Source organism: Macaca thibetana, chromosome 14 (assembly GCF_024542745.1).
Source record: "Macaca thibetana thibetana isolate TM-01 chromosome 14, ASM2454274v1, whole genome shotgun sequence".
NCBI classification, from domain to species: Eukaryota; Metazoa; Chordata; class Mammalia; order Primates; family Cercopithecidae; genus Macaca; species Macaca thibetana.
The window spans coordinates 67,236,220-67,263,213 of NC_065591.1; the positions used below are offsets into that span (position 1 = coordinate 67,236,220).

Genomic DNA, 26,994 nt, shown 5'->3' on the forward strand with positions numbered 1-26,994 from the left:
CTGGTGGCTGTTTCAGCACCCCCACATAAGGCACACACGTGACTGTCACCTGCACAACCCACAGTGAGCCAGCCCCCTAAGGGTGGAACATCCATAATGACCATAGATTAACTGAGCAAGTGAAGGCATCTCTGCCATCCCTTGGGAGGAGAAAAAGCCAGAAACGACAGTTCTGCCAGTCAACAGGAAGGAGGCAAAGAGTCAGAGCCCAGCCTCCCAGCATGGCAAGGTGGTGCTGGGGGCAGGCAGTCACTCTTCCCGGCAACATGGGATCAGAACGTTACACTACCTTGTTGGCCAGTGCGTCTCCCGGTCCATCTTCGCTTTCCCAACACTTAGCTCTGACTGCTTGCAAATAGTATCTGAGAGGCAATCTAAAAGAGTCAAGCTGCATTATGGAGAGCCCCAGGAAGACTGCAGGGCACAGCTCATCTTGCAGAGAATGGCTCAAATGGAAAAGGTTCGTTCCTTCACCTACTCAGGTGGGCCTCATCAAGGAAATAAGATCAAGAAAGTGGTGTTCGTCTTTAGCATTTATTTATAATTGGAAAAACTGTTTGTTTGTCTGTCTGTTTTTCTGAGCAAGCACAGACCACAAGCACGTCACAATCAATTGGCTATACATGAATATTTTTGTCATTCTCTTACAGCAGGAATGAAATAGCACCAAGAGAGGTGTGCGCTACACGTTACATAGACAATCTGTGGTATGCAACAAAACCCAGGCCACAAAATCGTAATTAGACACTTCCTGTCTGCCTCAGAGAGGCAAAGCTATGTGGACCAAATGGGAGCACGGACAGAGGCAGGATTGCTGAGGGAAGCCAATGCACAGCTCTTGGGGCTGCTTTTGCAGGCAGGAAAACAGCGGGAAAGCTTCAGTCCTTGCTCCCTCGCCAGGGAAGGACGGGGAACCACAGGGAAATGTACAGAGACCAGTGGGACAAGCACTGGAAGCTTGGTCACCTTCAGGAAGGCAACACCCAAACACTGCTTGTGGAACCAAAATCAGTTTCATTCAGTATGTTTGGGATATAGAATGAGACTGGCTGAGTTTTATTTGTAAACAGTAGAAATCAAAGGAAGTTTCTTGCCATTGAAGCGACACATTCAAGAGTCAAAGTGAACTACAAACAGGGTTTTCTCAGTGGGTGTGTTAAACAGAAGGGGATACTGACAGGTTGAAAAAGACATTCTACAGGTCCTCTAAAGCCTCGGGTGGGCAGGGTAGGAAGTTGGTCCCTGGGGCAGTGAGTGGGGGTTGGGGGGTGGGGAAGCCTGTGGGACCCTTAGGGCAGACTGCGATTTGGGCAACACCAACTTGACTTGGTCACAGGGATCAAGTCGTGTGCACCCTCTGGTTGTGTGGCTGTGGAGACAGATTTCTTTATACTGCCCACCACGCCCAGCACAGTGCCTGGCACACAGGCTTCTAGCAAGAGAATGCTAAGTGAATGATCCTCTGTGCATTGTAAACTCTGATTTACCTGATCTGCAAAAATAAAAGATTATTCTACAGAGAAATCCAAACTGTGGCTAGCATCAACATGTCTGACTAATGCTAAATCTTGAGAGACTGAACATACATTGGCAAATTCTCTGGATACAATTAAGATCATGTTGCTAGAGCTTTCTGGTAAATGTTAAGATTAGCTGGCAAAGAGTTGGAATCAGTACTGAGATCCACTCCAGTCATTTCCTGATAGCTTTCAAAATCTGCGACTCATAAACATGGAAACCCACCGGCATTTTCTACCTTTTTTCATACTTCTCCTTCCTCACAGTTTCAAACCCTGAGATAGATAGGAAGGTCGCAGTGGGCCTCACCAATGACTTCATTTCTGGTATTCCTATTCTATTAATAATTATGGCTCACGTAGCACATGCCAAATTAATTTGCAAAAGACTTCTCACTCAGCCCCAAGGTGACAATCAAAATGATGTAAGCAGAGACTTTGCTGCCTGAATGGTCAGAATAAGAGAGAGTTTGCGGAGGCTCCACTTCCTCCAAACCAGAATGACCTAAAGGGACTTTGAGGTAAGGAACTGTGAGACCCTCACTCTTCACCCCTTTCATTATAAAAGAAGAGCAAGCCTGCACCGGGGCTTGACACTGGACGGCAGCCCAGCATGTCAGAATGCCAGGGACGAGAGAATTTTAAGGACAGGAGATATAGAGTGTGCTGAGCAATATACACATCACATTGGCAAATTTTATTTTTCTGGTAACTATTTTGCGTTCCCTCACAAGCACTGGGTTTTTTTTTTTTTTTTTTTTTTTTTTTTTTTTTTCACAACAACTCCCTAATTCCTACAACACAACTCTAGCACAGCTAAGGTGGCACTTGCCACCCCTGGGGGCTTTGGCCACACACACACACACACACACACACACACACACGACACGGAATATACTGAGAGCTGCTTTTATATATTAATGAGGTCAAAGCTGCTTGCTAATTAGTTAGCAGAGCAGTCTCCTAGTCTGCAGCTAAGTCACAGACATTCTCCCTGACCTGAGGCCTGGCACTGCTGCCCTTTCTGGGGAGCAGACCAGAGCGGTTCAGGAAGGGAGAGTAAACATCGCCACACTTGCCACTACATCTACGCCCCCTTGGGTCTCTCAGAAACAGAAAGTCAAATTCCAAATAGACTATCCCTACACCTTGAACTTTCTTCCTCAGACATCTCCAACCAGTTGCTCTGGGAAACCAGCAGCATTGGACAGGTGGTCAGCTGAGGGGAATCAGAGGAAAACAGCCTCCTCATTTCTGTGATCTTCCTATGACAGCTAGAATGTACCTAAAGCACCTAACCTGTTTCACCAGCCCTGGCCTAGTTTTAGTTATCAGTGGCATATCTATGACTTGGTATACAATTTAAAGCCCACTGATAGGAAACTAAACACAGGCACACATGTCTAATGGACGATTCTATGAAAAGACCACTTAACAGACACAATTCCCTTTTATTGACGTTAAGGCCAAGGTTGTTTCTTTCTTTGTTGTTTTTGTTTAACATTTTCTCAAATTTTGTCAACTGCTGAAGCCCAGGCTGAGCTTCTGTGGCACGTGGCGATTCTCTGAATTCTGGAAAAGAACACATGTACCTAAAGTTCAAAATCGACCAGTGACACAGATCTTGGGGATCTGGGAGGAGGAGACCCCACAGACACTTCCAAGCACTGCCGGGAGATTAGTTTTGCCTCTCCGACCTGCCTGCCTTGCCCATCAGCATGCAGTCGGAGTGCCAGGGGAGGGCACAGCCAGCGGCAACGCTTCCTGGTGCTCCAGGGGCTGCCCTCAGGAGGAGGCCTGCCACTCAGTCTGTGAAGCAGGATTCTTCCATCAAAAGAAGCCAAACCAAAGAGCTCCTGGAACACTCAGGACCAAGGCAGATGAGAAGCCTCTAATTAATTTTGTGGCCTTTTTTGGTTTGTTGGTTTAAAAAAAAGTTGGGGGGAGGGAGAGAGAGAGAAGAGTAAAAGGAAAGTGCAGGGAAATTTACTCTTTCGCCTCAGCCAGTTTATTGTTCATCTCTTTGCTTTGCTCCTTGTCGTCTGGCTTGGTGGTACTCGGGCCCTCCACGCTCTTTTTCTTGGCAGCCTGGCCTGACACCGCCTGCTTGTCTTTGGCCTTCCTCGTGGGCTTATGGCTCGCTGAGGTCTTTTTTGGTTTGGAACTCTGAACACTAGGTTTCTCCACCTGCACGGAGAGACAGACGGCAAATACAGAAACACAAAAAGGGGGGGAGTGGGAGAGAATTTAGAGAGAAGATATGGTTAATTAAGGAATAACGGTAATGACAGAGGTTGGCCCAGGTGGAGCACAGTGTATGAGGTGTTCCCAGGTACATTAGGGCACTCGGCAAATCCCGTCTGAACTCCCTGTTCCGTTGCTTTGGCAGCACTCACTGGCCACGTGGGCGCCCTTGTCCTGCCAGCCTTCCCCCGACCACCCCAGGCAGTGGGCCATACCACTGTTGGGCAATATTTGAGCCCCTCCCTGCAGGAAGTTACACCTCATCACGTTGCTCAACTCGCCCACAGGCATAGGATTTTGCTTCAGTCAATGAAATGTGAGCAGTGACTTGGGTCACCTTCAGGCGGAAGATTTGAGAGTCAGCCTGTGCTGCCCAGTGCTCTCTTTTCCTCTGCAGCAGAGAGAGACTGCTTTGCCACCCGAGACCCAGATGAAGAGGGTTAGAGTGGCAGCCAACCCACAATGGACATTAATAAGAAATAAACCTTTGTTGATGTAAGATGCAGAGGTTCTGGGGCGGTGGGTCACTGCGGCACTCACTAGCTTCCCCTGTTTCTGTCTCTAGGCTGGCTCACCCATATGGAGAAGCGTCCTTGCTGAGATGCTTTGGGCAGGGGGGTCTCCAGTCTCAGCTAGGCTTTCTGCCGCCAGTCCTCTGCTCCTCTTCTCTGCCTGGCTCCCCTACCATTTTCCCCAGAGCAGCTGTTCTAAGCTCACTCCACTCTCCCCAGCCTCCCTCCTCTAACTCTGTCCCCTTCATCTGGAGAAGATGGCCTTGCCTGCTCTTTCTCAGGAAACTTTGGAGTCACCGAAAGTGACCCTTCAATAGGCCACCGCCCTCATCCATCTCTAGATTTAGTTTCCCTCATTTTCCTTCCTTTCTCCTCTACGTCCTCTTTTGTCCAATGCCGATCTCATGCCCCAGGTTCCACCCCATCTCTGGATGGACGGAGCTGATGCTGGGCCTCACAGGCTGGATCATTCACTCACTGAGGTGCAGTGGCTTTCAGTCACTCCTGACCTGTAAGGAAAGGAACCAGTCGTCCTGGTTTGCCTGGAACTGAGAGGTTTCCTGGAACACAGAACTTTCAGTGCTAAGATGGAAGAATCCCAGGCAAACTGGGTCGGTTAGTTACCTTACCCATAAACTGGTCCTGGACCAAATAGGAAACTCCACTTAAGTGTAAGACTTTTAGACAAAAGCAGAGAAAAGGCTAATTAGGTTCCAGAGCTATTTAGGTTCTCAGACATTTTCTGCTATGATACAGAGGACAGTGGATATTTGTACAATTCCATGGGGGCTGGCATCAGAAGATGCTAGGTTGCATGGCTTGTATGAGTCCTGCTTCACCAGCTATATCTCCAACATGCTTCTTCTGCTCACAAACTCCTACGTAAGGTGGAGGAATATTACCTTAGGAAAATCCCTGAGTCCGCTTTCACAAACCATTCATTTTGGTAACAAATTGCTGGGAACATATCTTATAGCTGATGCTACAGGTGCATTGTGAGAGACTGAGAAGGCATAGTGGATGGTGCTTAGCCCGAGAAGATGAGAGACGGCAGGTGCTTTTCAGGGACTAGGGAGGGAAGAAAGGGTCCAGTGATTGGAGCCAAGGATGAGGCAGGGCACGGTCTAGCGGGAGGGGAGCCGGGCATGGGGGCCTACAATACTGGGCCAGCCCTTCCGGGGCCCAAGCACATCTATTTTAAGACAAGGGGATTTAGGGCTCAGGTGAGGTTTTCTGCTACTGTTTATCTGGATTTCTCAAAGTCGGAAGCTAATTCCCTGGAAATCTGCCAGCCTTTAAGCTGTCTTTATTTTAGGTGATGTCCCTCTTAAATATTCCCTTTGAGTTTAAGAAAGGTTCCTGTTGAAGATGCCCCTGGTCTTCATTGTGCTTTAGAGGAAGCAGGGATTTCAAAGGTGTCCATAGGGGCTGGGCCAGATTTGACAGCAGCCCACCCCATGCTCTGCTGCAGTTAACCCTTACGGTCCAGGCTGTGCTGATGGGTTCCTACAAGTTCTGTCTCACCTTTGGGGGTTCCTTGAAGGGTTCACTGTAGAGGCTGCGTATTCTTCTGCGATCAATGACCTTATTGTCAGCTGCTGTTGGCTTGCTGGCTTCTCCTTTGAACTGAGCACTGTAGCTGGTCTCATGAACCATCTTATCATCTGGGGGCTTGTACTGGGGCTTGGCCTTTATTGGTTTCACAGGCTTGATGTCCGTCCATGCCCTGAATTCATTCCTGTTAGTCAAAGAAAGCATATGTGATATGAAGCATCATCTGCCTGGAAGCAGAGCTCCTGAAACAGGGCTGCAAACACAGCAAGCTCTCCATCAGTGCTTGCAGTATTGACTGAAGTGTGGCTGGAGGGTTAGCCTCACTCTTTCATAAGGAAGAGTGCAAATCTCCCTTCTTGCAAAGTTGACCCAGGTCAGGTTGTGGCAATAGCAGTTGTGCCTTGGAGAAAGAGATCAGGCTCCCAGCTCCACACTGTGTGACCATGGGGAGGCAATTCTAATCTTCAGGGCTCTTTTTCCCAATCTTGAAAATGAGACTGAAGAAACTCAACCCATTCAGTCATTCATTAAGTAAAAAAATATTGAGTGTTTGCTATGTGCAAAGTTAAAGAGTTGTGAAATCAATGAATGCCAGTTCCCTTCCCCCCTTTTTCATAATGAAGAACTTTTGTTGCCCAGATTCCTTGAGGATAATTCCCCCATTTGAATAGCAGAGGACTTGCTTCTTGGAGTGCCAGAACTTCAATAATCTTAATTACTTTAGATGAACATCCTTGTGAAATGTCTAAATATTTGCAGATCTTTAGTAAGCAACACAGACTGAACATAATTTGGAGTTCACAACTACAACTTGTATTGGGCTGTCTGTGTGTGTGGGAGCGTCTTCATGTGCTCTGGTGTAAATGGCTATTGGTCCTTATCCTAAATGATCCTCATCTGCTGCTTTTTTGAGTCAGTGTGTTAGTTTTCTTGTTCTCTGCAGTCCCTCTCGTGGTTTCTAATCAGCTGTTTATGATCTGTTATAGGGCTGGAGAGTAGATGGCTGACAATGTTCAAAACAGAGTTAAAAAATGTAGCTCCTGACGGAGGTCACGAGGGTCTACCTTGTGTGTTAAGTGCACGAGAGTCAATGCATGAGCTCTGTGACTTCTGGGGTCTTTATTGGGTCTGTTCTCCTTTGGGGGCACAAAAAGCTGCATTGTGGGAAAGGAGGAGTTAGGGCATGAATATCTGCGGAGTTAGGTTCTTCCAAGGCCCACTGTCTCCCTCACTGATGACTCCCTCCTTCAGGGCTCAGAGAGGACTACCAGGAACAAGGAGTCCGCAGGAGGCAGAAGAAAGAGCTTGGACTGCGATGGAGACACGCAGGCTCTCACGCTAGCACTGCCTTATGCTGGCAGGCCTTTCCCTGCTCTAAGCATTCGTTTTCTCATTTGTAAAATGAAAGAATTAGGCCAAACAAGGTCCTTATAATGTCCTTCTAGCTCTGAGGCTGTCTTAGTTGATAAAGCTGATTTGGTAATACTGAGCTTGCTGGTTATTTGACCTCCTGATCTCTGTATTTCTCTAGGGGAACTGGCTCATATGTGAAGAGAGACCACTGGCTTTTAAGAGACCCTTCCCTGAGCTTCAGACTGTCCTTTCCAGTGCAGCCTGCGCCTCCACCTAGATGCCCCGTTGTTATGGTTCGAATGTTTGTCCCCTCTAAAACTCATGTTCAAACTTCATCCCCAGGGTGGCAGTATTGAAAGGTGGGGTCTGTAAGAGGTGACTGGGTAATGAGGGCTCTGCCCTTGTGAATTAATTAACCAATTCCTAGATTAATGTATTAATAGGTAATTGATTAATGAGTTGCCATTGGAGTGGGACTGGTGGCTTTTATAAGAAGAGGAAGAGAGACTTGAGCTGGCACACTTGGCCCCCTTGCCATGTGTCACCCTGTGCTGCCTCAGGACTCTGCAGAGTCCCCACCAACAAAAAGGTCCTCACCAGATATGTCTCCTTGGCCTTGGACTTCCCAGCCTCCAGAACTGTAAGGAATACATTTTATTTCTTATAAATTACCCAGTTTTGGATATTCTGTTATAGGCAACAGAAAATGGAAAAAGACACCTACCAACAACTCATACTCAATGTCCCTAGACCCAAATCATCTTGTTTTCACTGCCAAAAATTATTTTCTCCTCCTGGATTCCCTCATCATTCATTTTCACCCATTCATGCAGTCATTCATTCACTCATTCATTCATTCATTCCTTTATTCACAAAATATGTACTGAGTGCTTATGGTCTGCCTAACAGGATGCTGGGTGCTATGGACCCCAAGCGAGTAGGAAAAGGCCCTGTGAGGACCTGCAGGCAGTGTGGGTGGCTGGGCTCACATTTAGTGGGGAAGGGCATAAGAGGCTAGACAGGCCATGGAGGCCCTGCCAGCCATGTTAAGGGGACAGTCTCCACTGTAACTAAGAGTTGCCAAATGATTTCAAGCCAAGGATGAGTGTGGCCAGGCTAGTTTTGGAAAGAGAATTTTGAGAGCAGTGTGAACAGCGGACAGAAGGGAAGAGTGGAGGCAAGAGGCCAGGCAGGAGACTGTGCAGTTAGGAAGTGGCGGAAGCAGGGGACAGAGAAGAGGGTGCTGGGTCAAGAGAGAGAATGGGCAGGACTTGGAAACTCATGAGTGGTGGGAGGTGAGGTCAAGGGGGCATCTGGGGAGACGCCAGGGCTCTGGCTGGGGGGCAGTAGTCCCCCACTGAGACGTGGAAATTGGGAGGAAAATGGGCTTTGGAAAGAGGTTGAGGCCCTCATGAATCTGTTCACGGCATCCCACTTACCCTAGTAACGAGGCTGTTCTTGGATCCCTTCCTCATCCCTCCTCCTCACTTCTCCACCTTCTTTAGGTTCAATCCTCCTTCCTGACCTGACTTCTGAACCATTTTGGCCCTACACACAGGCCTAGGGGCTTTGGGGCTGTGGCCAACATTACCTGCCAGAGGCTACAGTCTCTCCCTCCTTCCCTCTAACCTCAGAGCCGAAGCCTTGCCTGTTAGATGGGCTCCTGGTATTTGGGCCTGGGCCTCCCAGGACCAATTCAGTAACAACCTTGCTCCCGAACATGTGACAGCAGAAACTTGGATTCTCTGTCACACCCCTGCCCACTTCCAGAACTAGCACTGAGATATGTGTACCCTATTCCTAAGCACTGCTTCTGGGTCACCTCTTGCAGACCAGCCTCTGCAGCCTCCTGCATCCCTGCAGTGGCCCCTGTGGGCTGGGGAGCATCTCACCTGTGAGCACTATCAGTGGGACATGTCCCTGTGGGAAAGTTTGGTAACCCCTGATCTTGAACAACTCTGGTACGTCATCTTCACATGAGACCTTTTTAATGAGTTGCAGAACAGGTTCACTGTAATTATGACAGATGGTTAGGTTTAAGCCCAAATTCCATTTCCTAGAAACTTCTTTGTCAAGGCGTGAAAATGAGCCAAATAATAAAAAATGAAAAAATAAAAAAAAAAAAAAGAAAAAAGAACTTTCTTTGAACTCTCCGTAAAACCTCCAGTCACATGCAACAACTATTATGTCATAGAAAGAAAATTAGCTACCATTCATTAGTTGCCTTTTATAAGCTGGAGGATTTTGTTTTATTGGTATATTCTCTATAGTTCTTATAACAACTTTGAGAACAGGTACTATTATGCCCCTTTTATAAAGGAGGGTAACCAAGGCTCAGAGAGATTAAGTGGCTAGAATAAGGCAATGCAACTAGCAAATAGCAGAACTGGGGTCTGAGCTCAGGTCAGTCAGGCTCCACAGCCCACAGCCTTCCCACTACACTTCGGCAATGCGCCAGAGCTGCAGTGTGCTTGGCCTGCCCTCACTGGAGGTGTCTGTGCAGGGCCTGGCCTGCTGCCTGTAATGCTGTAGAGGAGTTACATGACACAGACCAGGCTAGATGGCACCTAAGCTCCTCCAGCCCTGAGATGCTAGACTGAGAGCAATATGGGCCACACTCTTGCCCTGTCATGCCCAGTGCCTCTTGACAAATTCATGGTCCCCTGTAACATGATCTTCCCTTCCTATGCAACTACATTTTTTCTTGATCATTCATTCATTCATTCATCTATCCACTCATCCATTCATTTGGCATCTGCCACACACTAGCCAAGGGCATGGAATGTGCCCCACAGGGATGTATAAGCCATGGATGAGGTGTCTAGAGTTCAGGTATCTAGACTTGACCATGTGTGATCCTAAGAAAAGACAGAATGAATCAAATGGGACAGGGGTCAGAGGGCAAGAGGGAAAGGAATGCTTAACTCTGAAGGCGAGTGAGGACTGGGGAAAGGGGTACTGAAGGATGTCAACAGAGAAGCAGATGAAGGGAATTCAGACACTAGTCTGAGTCTGTATGGCAGGTTCAGACAGCAGGTGAACTGATCAGGTGGCTGCTCAGGATGCAGGGTGGGGTCTTGGAAGCTGTGCAAAGTGCCCAGGATGGATAGGAGGCTGCTCAGGATGCAGGGTGGGGTCTTGGAAGCTGTGCAAAGTGCCCAGGATGGATAGGAGGCTGCTCAGGATGCAGGGTGGGGTCTTGGAAGCTGTGCAAAGTGCCCAGGATGGATAGGAGGCTGCTCAGGATGCAGGGTGGGGTCTTGGAAGCTGTGCAAAGTGCCCAGGATGGATAGGAGGCTGCTCAGGATGCAGGGTGGGGTCTTGGAAGCTGTGCAAAGTGCCCAGGATGGATAGGAGCCGAGGCCAGGCAGAACAGAGCCTGGATGCCATGTTTGGAAGCATGTGCTATGCCTGGGAAGATGCTGAAAGTTTATGAGCAAGGCAGCACTGTTTCTCCATTGATGGTGTTCTCCTACTATCAGCCTGCCCCGATTCTACCTATTCTTTAAGGCTCAGCTCAGGGGTCTCCTCTTCCAGGAACCTCTCCTGGGTTACTCAACCCAAAATTTCCCATCTCTCAGCTCCTGGTCCATTTACTTTACTGGCCATCTTTGTGGTTACCAGGCAGTTTCATGCCATTCTTCCGTTCTTTCATGAGTCCATTTTGTCTCTCTTAAGGGATAAGATAAGACAAATTTTATGACAGAATCCTACTCTTGAGTCCAGTCTCATTTGCATGGCTGCAAAGGGGTATGCTATGTCAGGCTGCAGGTTAGGGTCGAGCAGGGCTAGGACTCCAATCCCTGCCTGTTTCCCATACCCTAGGCTGCCACACAGGGCCACACTCCGTATCTTCTTTACATTCTTCACAGGATTTAAGGGCTTGACATTCAGTGGGCAGTTAATGTTAGTAACTATTGTTAGATTTATTTCTGGTCAGCTGATGTCACTTCCTCCTGAGCCCTTCCTTCCCTGCCCTACATGGGGCAGACACTTGCTTCTCGGTGGCATGGGAATGCCTGACTCCAAAGCTCACACCTGGGGGTGGATGTGTAACCCAAGCTTGTATTGGTGTCCTTCAAGCTCATGGCCACTTTGGCTCCTAGAAGTAATCACAAGAAAGCCATTCCCTTCAGTCAGCCTGGGTGTACACCACAGTGAGGCCCTGGGCACACTGGGAGGGTCCCATATCTGTGAGTTTCTACTCCTGACATCCCAGAGATGCTCCTCATGCCACAGCTTCTCTAGTATTGTGATGTGTAGAAGTCACAGGGACAGGGTGCTCTGTAAGTGCATCACCAAAGGCCTGCTGTCCCCTCCACAACAGAGCCTCTGGTGGACCCTGTTATTTGAGCCTTGAAACATGACCTATCTCATATACAATCCTGCAGCGGCAGAAGGAGAGTCTGGGGCTATGATACCCCCAGCGGGTGGGTAAACTGCAGATGAGTGGGCTCAATCGATATATTCAGATCTGGGTTTAAATGACTCTTTGATGGCTTATTTGTGCTGGGAAAATTTATGGAGAGAAGGCTGGGCCAGCCCTCAACCCCCTACTAAGGGATGGCAGAGCCAGGCCCAGTTTGAGCCATCTCATGGAGACTTAGTAGGCAAGATTTTTTTGGGCTGCTCCTCCAGAACCTTTGAACAGCCATATAGTCACATTCAGAGCAGCTGCCAAAGCAGGACTTTGGGATCTTGCTGATCAGGCGAAGTTTTCAGAGGAGTCAACATTCAACCTTCAACTCCTCCTGTCTGGTCTCTCTGTTCCTTCTGTGACCTGCACCTCTCTGTAGCATGCAATGTGCTATATTTTACCTCAAGCTACCTGTGTAGATGACTTTCTTCCCTTCCAGACTGTGCCATCCCTGAGAGTAAAGGCGGTCCTTTTGCATCCATGTAAGTCTCATCATGTCTACGACAGGGATGTGGAATGCAGCTCCCACCTCCCCGTGGCTGCTCCAGCCAGGGAGGGGGTCTAAAGTTGCTATGCAACATCTCATGGCATCCATATAACTTCCTACAATATGCCCACAAGTTCTTTGATACTTCTACCTTACATAGAGCTTAATTCCTTCCTCTTCAGTGTGGTTGGACTTGGGGACTCACTTCTGACAAACAGAAGATGGTGAGAGTGGTGGTGCATAACTTCTGAGAGTGGATCATTAAAGGCTTTGCAGCCTCCTCCTTGTACTCTCTCCAGGATTACTCTCTCTGGGGCAGCAAGCCGCCATGTCATAAGGATATTCAAGTAGCCCTTGTGGAAAGGCCCGTGTCAGGAGGAACTGAGGCTTCCTACCGAAAGTCATGGGAGTGAAAAGTCCTAGAAGACCCAAACCACCCTTGACATGATTTCCTGAGAGACCCTGAGCTCGAACCATCCAGCTAAGCCATCCTGGATTACTGACCCTTAGAAACTTTATGAGGTCAAAAATATTTATTGCCATTTATGTGGCTAAGTTTTGGAGTAATTTGTTACAAGCAACAAATTCTAATACAAACCCCAATCAGAAAATTTTCTCTTCTCATCAAAAAGGGTTTAAAACACTTGTGTCATCTTAGCAAGGCAGAAAATACTGGTGTAAGTGGAGCACAGAAGTTCAAGTTTCCAGCAGAGCTGCAGCATGACCTTAATGGAGAGAAGTCATGCTCTGTTGTAAGAAACAGGGTGAATGGTCTGCAGCCTTCTTTAGAAGGTAGCAAAGCCTCCAGTGCAGCAAAGCTGATAACGATGCAACTGCCTTGGATCCAGGTCATAAGCAGAAAAAAGAAACATAGGCCATCACAGAAGAAAATGACGTCTCAGAGCACACAGCACATGCAAGCTTCTCAGAAGTGCAGACAGAGGTTAACAGGGTGAGAAGAAGCATGGAACCTGGGCCAGATGATGATGACAAGTTACTGGAAAGAGAACTGGCTCTGGAGTGAGATACATCCATCCTAGCTCTAAGCCATGGGCCAGGTCTTGCCTGCTCTGAACATTGGTGAACTCATTTGCAAAGGATTTATACACGGCCTACTCATAGAATTGATGCAGGGGTTAAATGAGAAAGAATGTAAAGCAGTTCTTTAGTTGAAGAGGACCTGGACATTCATATCAGAATTACAAAGCCCATGGTAGACACGCGCATAATAAATGTATTTGGCTTTCATTACAGAGTCGTTTATTCAAGAAAAATTACTGCATTTCTTCTGTGCTCCAGACATGGAGCTAGAAATGCAATGTGTACAGACAGATGAAGCCCCTGCCTCCACAGACCTTGTTGTCAGGTGGGGAGAGATCAACAATTACATAATCAAATATCTGTGACAGCTATTGTTACACTTCTGAATGCTGCAGTCAACGTTCTGGTGCCCAGAGTGGGCAAAATTTGGGCAGCAGCTTCCAGCGCCAGGCTTATTTCTGAGTGCATTTCAAGTTAGACTTGAACAAAGTAGCATTCAATGAATGCCTGATTAATTGAATCTCCAATACTGAGTACCCACTATAAACAGATGTTCCCTTTTTAAGACCTTGTTCCACTTAAGCATAGTTGCTTGCAGTCATTCAAGCGGAGATACTGAAAGAGCAATTATAGATGGAGAGCCCGAAGACAGCTTGTCACTGATGAGGCCAGGCCCCAGAAGAGGGAGGGAGGGAGGCAACAGGAGTGAGCGGGGTGGGCGGGTTTGGCCCTGGAAAGTACTGTAAAAGAACAGAGGGGAGCCTGTGCTTTCATTGCTAATGTGAAAAACACTGACATTTACAAGAAACAAGGAAATATAATTATATAAGGAACAAGTTTTACTGCTGTGAAGAACATTTACATGTGTTAATCGGTACAAATCACTTCTTGATAAAAGTAGAGACTTAGAATAATGGATTGCTGACAACTATGGCTACACAAAAATCCCATTTCTCTGTTCATAAGGGAAGAGGAATTTATTTATTATGTGTCTAAGTATTTATTATTTATTATGTATCTAAATCCTGGGAAAATACAATTCTTTCCCCATCTTCTTCATAAAAATTTTTTGACATTCCTCGACTGCTTTACGAAGGAAGAAGACAGTGCTTTTAAGTCTTAAGGGTCTAGTTTTCCCACAGATTTTTGTAGGTAATTTATGTTGCCATGGAAACATGTTAAGTCTCTGTTCAAAAATCTTGTCTACATTTGTTATTGTAAAGTGTTCCTGAAGAAGGGAAGCCGTCTCCTTTGTGCACTCTGATGGAGGCAGTCGCTGAATGCTGTCGGTTGCCAAGCTATTGTCAGGATGTGGTTAATGGAAGCAGGATCTATAGATTAAAAACAAAGAACATCCTGGGGCCTAGAGGGCTGCAAGTGGTGTAGAGAGCTTCTGTCTCCTTTTAGAATGTAGTAGAAGATTGCTTTTTCCTGGCCAGAGATGACCTGGCCAAGAGAGCAGCTTGAAGATCTATGTATGTGTACATGCTCGTGCACAGTTCTCAGTTTCTTTTGTGTGAAAGGGAGAAAAAAGTATTGCATTGAGAATGACAGTATTCTAATTATTTAGGATCATTTTTCTCATCCATTAATATCCAGTAAGTACAGGTATACCATGGATGATGATTTCATAAAATGAGAAAGCACATACTTGGACAAAAAATGGTCAAGTATATAAAGAAAAGTTTGAAGCTAATCTGAGTAGATAATTAATAGAAAAGAATGCTCCCTCTCTCTTACATAGAAAGATTAGTAACATCTGGCAATGATAGGTGTCAAGGTTTGGGCCCCTGTACTAGGTAAATGGCTCATTCTGCATATAGCTGCTATCTAAGTCTAGTTATGGGTGACCTGCAGCTTAGAGGCCCTTGTGCATCTGGGAAACAGTGTCTCATTCAAAGAAAGTCCACAGGAACAATGTATATAAAACCATGAGGATGGACAATTAAAAATGAAAACTGCTCAAACTAGGCTGGGCACGGTGGCTCATGCCTATGATCCTAGCACCCTGGGAGGCCAAGGCCGGCGGATATCTTGAGGCCAGGAGTTCAAGATCAGCCTGGCCAACATGGTAAAACCCCCTCTCTACTAAAATACAAAAATTAGCCAGGTGTGGTGGTGGGTGCTTGTAATCCCAGCTACTCAGGAGGCTGAGGCAGGAGAATGGCTTGAACCTGGGAGGCAGAGGTTGCAGTGAGCCGAGATCATGCCCCTGCACTGCAGTCTGGGCAACAGAACAAGACTCTGTCTCCAAAAACAAACAAACAAACAAACAAACAAAAAACCCCAAAAACTCAAATTAGGAGTCAGTTTGATTCTACACAAATTAATTTCAATTGCAGTATTTATTAGAAACCGTAGGAAGAAAAATGGTGCAAAATGAGAAAACCTACAGTTGGCCGAGGTGGAGGATAAGAGTGGGGGAGTGTGAGAGTTAAGACAAGTACACTTACAAATAAACCTCAAGTAGAAAAAAATAAGAGATAGATGAGAAGTGATAGGGTTGTAAGAAAACTTCCCCATAACCATTTCCCCATCACTGTCAGGGTTTATCAGTCCTAGGAATGCTGAGGTGGTTGTGCCACAAAGCCATAGAGTTATCAGTTGAGATTGAGGAGAGAAGGCTACGCTCTTTTGGTTAGCTGGGTCCCCAATGATCTGTGTCCGTCCTTGCAGAAAGATGGTTCCCTAGACTGGAAATGGAAATGTTGAAGGGAGATAAGCCCTGAAAGGTGGGAGGGAGTGCTGCTCCTTTAGTGGGGTAACCTAGAGTTCTGAGAGTAAACTCTGTAAAAACTGCCAAGGACACAGTATGGTACATCTAGCGAAGTACTCCATAAACCTGTTTTTCTTTTTTTTTTTTTTTTTTTTTTGAAAAAAGTACTTAATATGTTTTAAACAAAGCTGGCACTAAAAATAACATCATTTTATGAATTCTTGAGAACCATGCTAATTTACTCCTTAAAATGTTTTATAAGGGAATACTGGGAACAACTCAATGTCAATAAGTTTGACAATACACATGAAGTAGGCAAATTCTTAGAAAGATGCAAATTATAAAATTGACTCTTGGCTGGGCGTGGTGGCTCACGCCTATAATCCCAGCACTTTGGGAGGCTGAGGTGGGAGGATCACTTGAGGTCAGGAGTTTGGGACCAGTCTGACCAACATGGTGAAACTCCATCTCTACTAAAAATACAAAAATTAGCCAGGCATGGTCGTGGGCGCCTGTAATCCCAGGTACTTGGGAGGCTGAGTCAGGAGAGTTGCTTGAAGCTGAGAGGCAGAGTTGCAGTGAGCCGAGATCATGCCACTGCACTCCAGCCTGGGCGACACAGTGAGATTGTTAAAAAAAAAAAAAAAAAAAAAGACTCTTATCCCTGAGTGCAGGGGGAGTCCCTCTCACCTGCTTCCTCAGATGACTCTGGAAGCTTCCCCACACCACTGGGTACTGAGACAAAGCTCCCTGACAGTCGAGACCGGCAGACCTCTATCTGGTCCCTGCCCTGGCCAGAGGCCCCCCTACATTGACCTCCTGTTGATGCCCTGGTGGAGCCGACAGGTGCTCTGGGAGTCCTGTGCTTCCTGATCCAATAGTGCCAAATCCTTCATCTCCCCCAGAAGCAGAGCATATCCCTGGGACCCCTCGGCCACTGCCCGATCCGTGAGCCTTCTCTGTTTCTGGGGCCTCCCCCACCACAGCTCTGACTCCTGCCTCACAAAGGACTAAGCAGGCTGAGGGGGAGAGGGTGGGAGAGAAGATACAAACATAGAGGAGGGGAGGCTGCTCTAGCAAAGTCTTTAAGGCTTTTGGAGGTCCAGGCCTGGGGCCAAGCAGGAAAGTGTGTGCGTGAGGAGTGTGCGCAAGTGTGTCCGTGAGTGAGGCGTGCGTGTTAGTGTGTGTCTTTCCTAGGACACACCATACCCTGTGTATGTATGGACATTTTTGTAAAAAAGAGAAAAATATGAATGAATGTTTTATTTGCTTTAAAAAAAATTGACTCAAGAAGAAATAGAAAACCTGAATAAACCTATATCAGGTACAGAAATTGAATTCATAATTTTAAATCTTTTTTTTTAATCTGTACATATATTTTTCATTTGTTACTTATTTTTTAACTTTTAAGTTCAAGGGTACATGTACAGGTTTGTTACATAGGTAAACTTGTCACAGGGGTTTGTTGTACAGACTATTTCATCACCCATGTATTAAACTTAGAACTCACTGGTTATTTTTCCTGATCCTCTCCCTCTTCCCACCTTCCACCTTCTGACAGGCCCCAGTGTGTGTTGTACCCCTCTATGGTTTCATATGTTCTCATAATTTAGCTTCCACTTATAAGTGAGAATATGCAGTATTTGGTTTTCTGTTCCTACATTAGTTTGCTAAGGATAATGGCCTCCAGTTCCTTCCATGTCTCTGCAAAGGACATAAAAAAAGAAATACGGACCACATTTTCTTTATCCAGTCTGTCACTGATGGGCATTTAGGTTGGTTCCATGCCTTTGCTATTGTGAATAGTGCTGTGTCTTTATACGTGTATGTGTCTTTATAACAGAATGATTTGTATTCATTTGGGTATATATCCAGTAATGGGATTGCTGGGTTGAATGGTATTTCTGTCTTTAGATCTCTAAGGAATTGTCTTCCACAATGGTTGAACTAATTTACATTCCCACCAACAGTGTATGGGCATTCCTTTTTCTCCACAACCTCACCAGCATCTGTTATTTTTTGACTTTTTAATAACTGCCATTCTGACTGCCATGAGATGGTATCCCATTGTGGTTTTGATGTGCATATCTCTTAGTAACTTAAAATCTTTACACAAAGAAAGTCCGATGCTTGATGGCTTCACTGGTGAATTCTATCAAACATTAAGGAAAAAATAAATACCAATCCTAACAACTTCTTTTAGAAAATAGAGAAAAAGAGGCTGGGCATATTGTTTCAAGCTTGTAATCCTAGTACTTTGGTAGGCCGAGGTGGGTGGATCACCTGAGCCCAAGAGTTTGAGACCAGCCTGATAAACATGGTGAAATCCCATTTCTACAAAAATACATACAAATTAGCTGGGTGTGGTGGCGCATGCCTGTAGTCCCAGATACTTGGGAGGCTGAAGTGGTAGGATGGTTTGCGCCCAGGAGGTGGAGGTTGCAGTGAGCAGAGATGGTGCCACTGCACTCCAGCCTGTGTGACAGAGCAAGATTCTGACTCAAAAGAGGAAAAAAAAAAGAAAGAAAGAAAGAAAGAAAAAAAAAGAAAATAGAGGAAAAGAGAATGCTTCTCACCTCATTTTAAGAGGACAGCATTTCCCTGATACCTTGATACCAAGCCAGTCAAAGACATCACAAGAAAAGAAAACTATAGGCTAATATTCCTCATGAACACATATGTGAAAACTCTTAACAAAATATTAGCAAATCAAATCCAGCAACATAAAAAGATTTAAACACCATGACCAAGTAAAGTTTATCCCAGGAGTACAAGGTCAGTTTAACATTCCAAATCAATTAGGATAATATATCATATAGTAACAGAATAAAGAACAGAAACCATATGATCATCTCAATATTCTTAGAAAAAGCATGTGACAAAATCTAACACCCTTTCATGATAAAAAGAAATATTGCTGGGCGTGATGGCTCACTCTTGTAATTCCAGCATGTTGGAAGGCCAAGGCAGGCAGATCACTTGAGGCCAGGAGTTCAAGACCAACCTTGCCAACATGATGAAACCCTATCTTTACTTGAAAGAAAGAAAGAAAGAAAGAAAGAAAGAAAGAAAGAAAGAAAGAAAGAAAGAAAGAAAGAAAGAAAGAAAGAAAGAAAGAAAGAGAAATATCATCAGTCTAGAAATAGTGGGGAACTCCCTCAACTTACTAGAGGAAATCTACAAAAACCCTACAACTAACATAATACTCAATGGTAAAAGACCAAATGCTTTCCCTCTAAGATCAGGAACAAAGTAAGGATGCCCATTTTCAACCCTTCTATTCAATATTGTATTGACAGCCATAGTCAGTATAATAAAACAAGAAAAGAAGTTAAAGGCATACAGATTAGAAAAGAAGACACAAAACTGTCATTATTTGCATGTAACATAATCTTGCATTTAGAAAATACTCGGCAATTGGCCGGGTAATCCCAGCACTTTGGAAGGCCAAGGTGGGTGGATCACTTGGGGTCACGGGTTCGAGACTAGCCTGGCCAACATGGTGAAACCCCATCTTTACTAAAAATACAAAAATTAGCTAGGTGGTGTGGTGGGTGCCTGTAATCCTAGCTACTTGGGAGGCTGAGGCAGTAGAATCGCTTGAACCCAGGAGGTGGAGGTTGTAGTGATCCGAGGGCACTCCAGCCTGGGCATAGAGCAAGACTCCATCTCAACAAAAACAAAAACAAAACAACAAAGGCTACTAGAAAAAATGAGTTAGTTTAGCAAGATTGCTGGATGCTAGATCAATACACAAAAATTAATTGTATGTCTACATACTAGTAACAGACAATGGGAAAATAAAATTTTAGAATTTCATTCACAATAATATCAATCAGAATACAACAGGAATAAGGTTTTTTTTTAAATTTTTAATTTATTTTTTAATTTAAAGAGACAAGGTCTCACTCTGTCAGCCAGGCTGGAGTACAGGGGTATGATCATGGCTCATTGCAGCCACAAATTCCTGGTCTCAAGCAATCCTCCCACCTCGGCCTCCCAAAGTTCTGAGATTACATGTGAGCCACTGCACTCAGCCAGTAATAAATGTAAAAAAAGAAATGCAATGGCTGTACACTGAAAACTACATAATGCCGCTGAGAGAGATTGAAGAAATACTATAAATAGATACACCATATTCATAAACTGCAAGATTCAACATTGTTAAGATGGCAACGCTCTAGAAATTGATCTATAAATTCGAAGCAACTAATATCAAAATCCCAGCAGGACTCTTTGTAGAAAATGACAAGCTGATCTTAAAATTTACAGGGAAATGCAAAAGATCTAGAATTGCCAAAACAATTTTGAATAGGAGAAAAAAAGTGTGAGGATTTACACTACCTGATTTCAAAACTTATAAAGCTACTGTAATCAGTCAGTGTGTTACTCGCATAAGGATAGACACATAGATCTATGAACGGAATAGAGTGTTTAGAAATAGATCTTTGCATACAGAAGTGTGCTAAAGCTGGCTCACACTGGCTTACAGCAATAATTGTTAAATTTTCAGGAATTCGATGAACTGATTGTTAAACTATTGGTAGCTTGAAAGCAGCCATGTGACAGTATTCATATCAGGAAATTGGCTAACACTATAAATAAGACAAATAAGGCCCTTCTTTTTTTTTTCCAGAAAGTGGGAAAAAGTTATTAAACATTTATCATCATACCATTGGCTCACATATATAGTCAATTTATTTTTGAGAAAAAGATAGAAACAGCCTAAATGTCCATCAACTAATGAATAGACAAAATGAGTGTATCCATATAATGGAATACTACTTAGCAACAAAAAGAAATGAACCAATATGGATGACTCTTAAAAACATGCTAAATGAAAGAAGGCTAACAGAATATAACACATATTGTATGATTCCAACTATATGAAAATTCTAGAAAAGGCAAACTGTAGAAACAGAAAGATCAGTGGTTGCCGAGGCCTGTGAGTGAAAGGGAGGATGCTAAAACTGTCTTTCAGAGACGATTGCACCAACGTATAATTTTACTAAATCTCATGAAAATATACACTTAAAAGGGGTGCATTTTATGTTATGTAAATGATACCTCAATAAAGCTGTTTAAAAATCCAGCTGGAACATCCCCTTTCCTGACACCCCTCCCTTTGCAAGGGGGTGATCCCTGCCTCCTCTGATGCCCACCTTCTTTGTCTGACTTATACTGTGATCTTTGTTATTTGTTTCCAAGCTCATCTGTGGGGCCTAGGAGAGCAGAGGTGGCATCTGACCCATCTGTGCATCCCTGGTGTCTGGTTTGGAGGTTGGCACGTTTCAGCATGCACTCAAGTCAGTGTTACTTAACCAATGAATAAACACCTTTGTCTTACTTTTTTTTTGAGACAGAGTCTCGCTCTGTCACCCAGGCTGGAGTGTAGTGGCGCTATCTCGGCTCACCGCAACCTCTGCCTCCTGGGTTCAAGCAATTCATCCATGATGAAAGTGGCATGAAATACCACTTCTATTGCATTTTGTGCTGCTTTTGATTCTTGTTGCTACTGATTCCCTGGAAGTGATGCTGATGAAGCCCCGTTGCCCACACTGAGACCCTCAGCTGCCCACCCTGTCTCACCTGCAGTGGCCAGAGCTCTGGAGTACGTCAGGGATGTGCAGCTGGGCCAGCTGTGGGTGGGCAGTCTGGTGAGTGAATCATGGACTTCATTTACCCAGGCCCAACTAACCTTCCCTGGCTTCGATATATTTCTTTCTTTTTCACATTGTAATTTTACTTTCAGCAAGCTTTTCAGCAACCTGCTAACTCTAGAAGTAATAGACATACTCAGAGGTGTCAGTGTCTGAGAAAATGTGAGACTTGTTTTTCAGGCCATGAAATCCAGAGGGGCTTCCTCAAAAATGGGATGTGGAATTTCATCATGAAGCTGCAGCATAAAACTTGCCTGGGCCGGGACCCAGGGTGACAGGGATGTGCTGTGGCCAGCACCTCAGAGGCCAATTGCTCAGGGCGGCTGCATGACTTCCTTAATTCCTCTCCATGCCAGAGGGGTGGGCAGCACTTATATGCACTCATTCTCTCACCTTCAGCACAGCCCAGTAAGGCTGGAGGCCCCCTGGCTCCTAGAGACGTTCAAGGTCTTCCCTGAAGTGTCACGGCCAGTGAGGGCCTGACTAGAACCCAGGCCCATCCAACTCCATATCTCAAGCTCCACGAGCTCCCTTGTAGATGCTTGAAGCACGTTCATTAGTCTGTGTCTGCATGAACTGCCCCGCCTTGAATTTTCTGCTTCCCTTTTCTACCCGAGATGCAACTTAAATATAGCCCAAAAAAAGGAGTAGAGAGAAAGAGGCTAAGGGCACAAGTCAGCGTAAAGCATGGACCCATCAGGAGAATAGCCATGTTCTTTCGAAAGGCATGATCACCTGCACAACACGTCCATATTCCAATGGACAACAAGTGCCTACTGAACACACCTTGCACATAGCAGGTGCTCAGCCTACATAGTAAGCATTGTTTCATGCCGCTGGGCCTCTGCCAGCGATTCTGTTCAACACGCATTGAGGATGCATCCTAGAGTAATATGAAGATGTGAGCTGGCCTCTCACCATGTTCAGCTGAGTGGGGCAGTAAGCCTCCCTCAACACAAAGAAAACAAAAGTGCACACCAGGACCTGGGGAGAGCAGGTGCTCTGGGAGTTCAAGGGCCTCGCCAAGGAATCTCAGGGCAGTTTTAGAAGAGTAGGAATTTTCAGGCAGGGAAGGGGAGGCACTGACATTTCTGCAATCCTTCCCTCCCAGCATTCACAGGAAGATCATCCCCACAAACTCATTAACACAGCCACAGTGCTTGGAGTCATCTTTAGAGGCATTTTCCAGGCAGCCTAGGATGGCAGGTCCAAGCCCGTCATGTCATGTGCATTCAGCTGGGTAAACAAAGCCCTTGAAAACACCTAGTCTTTGGGGGAAGTAATTAATATTTCAAAGGAAGCCTCCTTCGCATCAGCACCCTGCATTCTTTATCTGTCAGCTGTGCAGGTCATCAGGCTGGCATCCTGGGACTGAGGGGGACAGAAGAGAAGAGGATATTGGGGCCTACAGTGTGCACCAGATGCTGCACAAACATGCCCTCAATCCCCACACAGTGCCACCAGGCGGGGACTTCCCCTCATTCTAATGAGAAAACCAAAGCCCAGAGAGGTGAGCGATTTGCTCAAGGGCACACAGCTAACAAACAGGAGGACCAGAACTCAAATTCAAGCGTGAACCATTAACTTCAGATCTGACATTTTCCTACTTTTCTACAGTAATCAGTTTCTGTACAGAAAACAAATAAACAAACAAACGAAAAACAAAAAAAGAATCCCAAAACTTTTTTCTCTTACTTCAATATCAAAATAAAACTTAGTACCAATCACATGCACAAATTACACTACCAAAAGGGAGGCACACTTCTGCCACGGTTGAAAATAGGCTTGGCCTGATTAAAAGACCTCTGCTAATTCTGCCTCTGGAGGATCAAGGCCAGACTCCTCAGCCAGACCACGGATCCAGTCCAGCACAGCCCACTTCTGTAGGCCCATTGCCTCCCACTCTCGTCCTCTGAGCAGCTTATCCACACTTGCTTATATTGCTCTGTTTCTAGAATGCTCTCCCAGGCCCCATGCTTTTTTTGTTTGTTTGTTTTTTGTTTTTTGTTTTTTGAGACGGAGTCTCACTCTGTCGCCCAGGCTGAAGTGCAGTGGCGCGATCTCGGCTCACTGCAAGCTCCGCCTCCCAGGTTCACGCCATTCTCCTGCCTCAGCCTCCCGAGTAGCTGGGACTACAGGCGCCCGCCACCGCGCCCGGCTAATTTTTTGTATTTTTAGTAGAGACGGGGTTTCACCATGTTAGCCAGGATGGTCTCGATCTCCTGACCTCGTGATTCGCCCGTCTCGGCCTCCCAAAGTGCTGGGATTACAGGCTTGAGCCACCGTGCCCGGCCTTGCCCCATGCTCTTTGCTTCACCTCACACGTGTCACCTCTGTGAGCCATCACTGACCCCCAAGACTGGATGAAAACTCTCACTCCAGCTCCCACACGGCATCCCAGTCTGCTGCAGTCATCTCTTGACAAGCATATATCCTCTCTGAACTGGATGCCCTAGAGGATGGGAGCGTATCTGAGCCTAGCCCAGCACAGAGCAGGCACTGAGAAAAGGCTTGCTGAGTGAATATGACTGCCTAAGAATCACGGAGTAGCAGAGCTGGACAGACATCTGAACACTTTCATTTTATAGCTAAGAATTATATGAAGGCCAATAGAGGCAAAGAAGGTGGAGAGGTGAGGAGGGACCACACACTGGAGCTCAGGCTTGACTCTGGAAGCAGCAGGAGCCACTCAAGAGCTCAGAGCAGAGGAGTGACGTGATGATGTGGCCTGGGAGATATTTTGTTTTGGTGACTCAGGCCACTTTGGGACAATAAGAGGCTGGGATAGGGAGAGACTAGAGGCTGCAGATTCATGTATGTTTTATTTAATAATAATCTTAATTACAAACTTAGTGTCACTTCTGTTAATAAATTATTTAATGCATTTATTGAGTGCCTGCAGCAATTATAACATGGGCACCCTTTACTGAGGGCCCACTGTGTACCAGGTGCTTTGCATTCATTATTTAATTTAAACCTCAGAGCCACCTTTTGAGGTAGGCACTATTACTTTCTGTTTTGTGGATGAGGAGACTAAGCTCAGAGAGGTGAAGTTACTTATCTAGGGCCTCAGAGAGACTATGATCCAGGCCCTGGGAAGAAAAGACAAGAAGCCCACAAGCTAGTGAAGGGCAGAAAAAGAAAATAAATGATTTGAGTCATTTGATATCAGAGATGCTATAACCCAGGGAAAAAGAGGGAGCTGAGGAGGCCCAGAGCAGGGCTGTAACCGCTAGCATGAGGCAATGAGTGAAGTCTAATTGTGATGGTGGCAGAAAAAAATGCATTACAAATTGAAAACAGGCCTACTGTCCTATTACTTACATTTTCTCTTTTTGGAGCAGAGCCAAACTGTGTATAACCCAGGAAATGGCTGAAAGCAGAGAGGAAATATGCAGAGCACCCCTCTGTGAGACTCAAAAATCATCTTCATGCTTGTAATCATTCAACACAGACACTCTGCACCTGACTTCCCAACAATGGGATTAGCCTGTCTTTCTGCCCCAGGGAACTCTGTGCCATCTGGGGAGACCTAGGGGTCCTGGGAGAGAGATGCTGATGGTCCAGCAGCAGCTGGCCTCACACAGGCCCACAACTTAATTAGGTTCCTAGGAGGGCAGTGTGCAGAGATAAACCAGTTAGTAAGGGGCACCAGAGTGCTGGGTGTGGAAGCGTCAGCTGCAAAGACATGCCTAAACGGCCTCTGCTCTGCACATGCGGCTGTGCTTGCACGTACATCCGTGTCTGTACGTGTCTTTGTGTGTGTGTGCTCTGGCCAAACAGTAGGAGGAGGGAGGGTTGGTAACAAAAGGACCTGAAAACAAGGGGTCCGTCCCAGTGAGAAACGGATTTGCTTTGAGACTACTGATGCTAATGGTGACGACTGTGAAGGTAGATGACAGAGAAGCTTCTTGGTTCCAGAAACTGTATGAGGCACACTTTTTCACTATCTCATTTAATCGTCATGGAGACCCTATGGAGTAGACACTGTTATTATCATCCTTGTTTTACAGATGAGGAAACAGGATCTGAGGGGGTTCCGTGTCTCGACCTTGGACAGCAATAAGTAGAGATGTTAGGATTAAACAAAAATACTACAATTAAGAGCCGTGTCCCAGAACTGAAATGGAACATTCAGCTGAGGAACTGAGACAATACCAAAGTGGGCACAAGGTCACAATGCAGGATCCTCAAAGGAAAGGCTGAGAATGGTGGAGGGAGAGGACACTGGCAAGAGTTCTATGTGCTGTGACGGGGCTACTTCTCTCCTCTACTGAAAACAAGAGAGAGGCTCAAGGACACCCACATCTCAGGGGCTGTGCTGGAGCCATAGCTGACTCATCTGAGAGACCTAAAGGCCCAGGAGACAGCTGGCTAGCTGATCCTGGAGCAGAGGGAGAGAGAAATGGTTGTGTTGGGGGTGGCTTGTACTCTGTTTGCTGGAGCAAAGAATGCACAGTGCTGTTTTCCTGGAGCAGATGGGGTCAAGAGGGCCAGCTGAAGTGGCAAACAGATCCCACCAGAAAGAAGCTGGAGGGACTGCAGGATGTTGGGGGTGAAAAAGGAGTATGGAAGCAGCTGGAGAGATTCACATTTATCAAGGGACTGTGGGATGAGATCCAAAGTGATGGGTGGGGCCTCCAAAGAACCCAGCAAAGCGCCCGCAAGAGAAAGATCCCACCTTAAACACCTGCTGGGGGAGAGCAGTCACCGTGGCCACACGGGTCCAAGCGAGAGCTCGCCTCCTCCCCGCCCTTGCTCCCTGAATACCAACCCTGGAAAGGTGAGGAGCTAGGGGAGGGGAGGACAGGGCAGTAGAAGCCCACTGCAGGCATCTCCTCTGCAGCACGCCAGAACGGCAGGAGGGAGAAAAACATTCACTTTAAAAATAGACTGACTACTTTGACTATTACACGGGACTGAACATTTAAATTACGGGAGGACTTTTATTTGCTGACATTTGCCAAGTTACAAGACCTCCCTAAATATTGTACAAGTTATGAGACTCATCCAAAATTTTGTGAAAGGGGAGGGGAAGAACTTGACCTGGAGAATAAATTTAAAGGGATAGTGGGAGGCAAAAGTAAAATCACCTTGCAATTATGTCTGATGAGCTGCATTTGTTGAAAGTAAAAGTTACACTTACAATGAATGAAAACTTACTATGTGCCAGATGCTTTAATAATAGATTTGCACACTTGATCTAATGTAATCTTAAATCAACCCTGCAAGATAGAAGTTACTACTCCTGTTTTACAGGTTGGAACACAGAGGCTCAGAGACGTAAAGAGATCTGCCTAAAGTCACAGAGCCAACAAGTGGGACTCAGGCTCATGAGGACAAAAAGCCTGCATCTCTCGTTTTTTTGTTTTTATTTTTTGAGACAAAGTCTTGCTCTGTTACTCAGGCTGGAGTGCAGTGGTGCGATCTTGGCTCACTGCAACTTCCGCCTCCTGAGTTCAAGTGATTTTCCTGCCTCAGCCTCCCAAGTAG

At 45.8% G+C, this 26,994-nt stretch overlaps 1 protein-coding gene across 4 annotated transcripts in view; it reads right to left on the reverse strand.

Annotated features, from left to right (window-relative positions):
* Positions 1–26,994, reverse strand: part of MAP6 (microtubule associated protein 6) — an 81,672-nt gene that overhangs the window by 15,736 nt on the left and 38,942 nt on the right. For 3 of the 4 annotated variants that reach the window (XM_050756135.1, XM_050756134.1, XM_050756133.1), the window contains exons 2-3: positions 5,798–6,011; positions 3,508–3,704 (exon numbers count right to left, since the gene is read on the reverse strand). In XM_050756135.1, the coding sequence (XP_050612092.1) occupies positions 3,508–3,704; positions 5,798–6,011 (411 nt within the window). Of the gene's footprint in view, positions 1–515; positions 3,090–3,507; positions 3,705–5,797; positions 6,012–26,994 lie in introns of those variants that run through there. The other variant, XM_050756136.1, reaches the window with a different exon arrangement.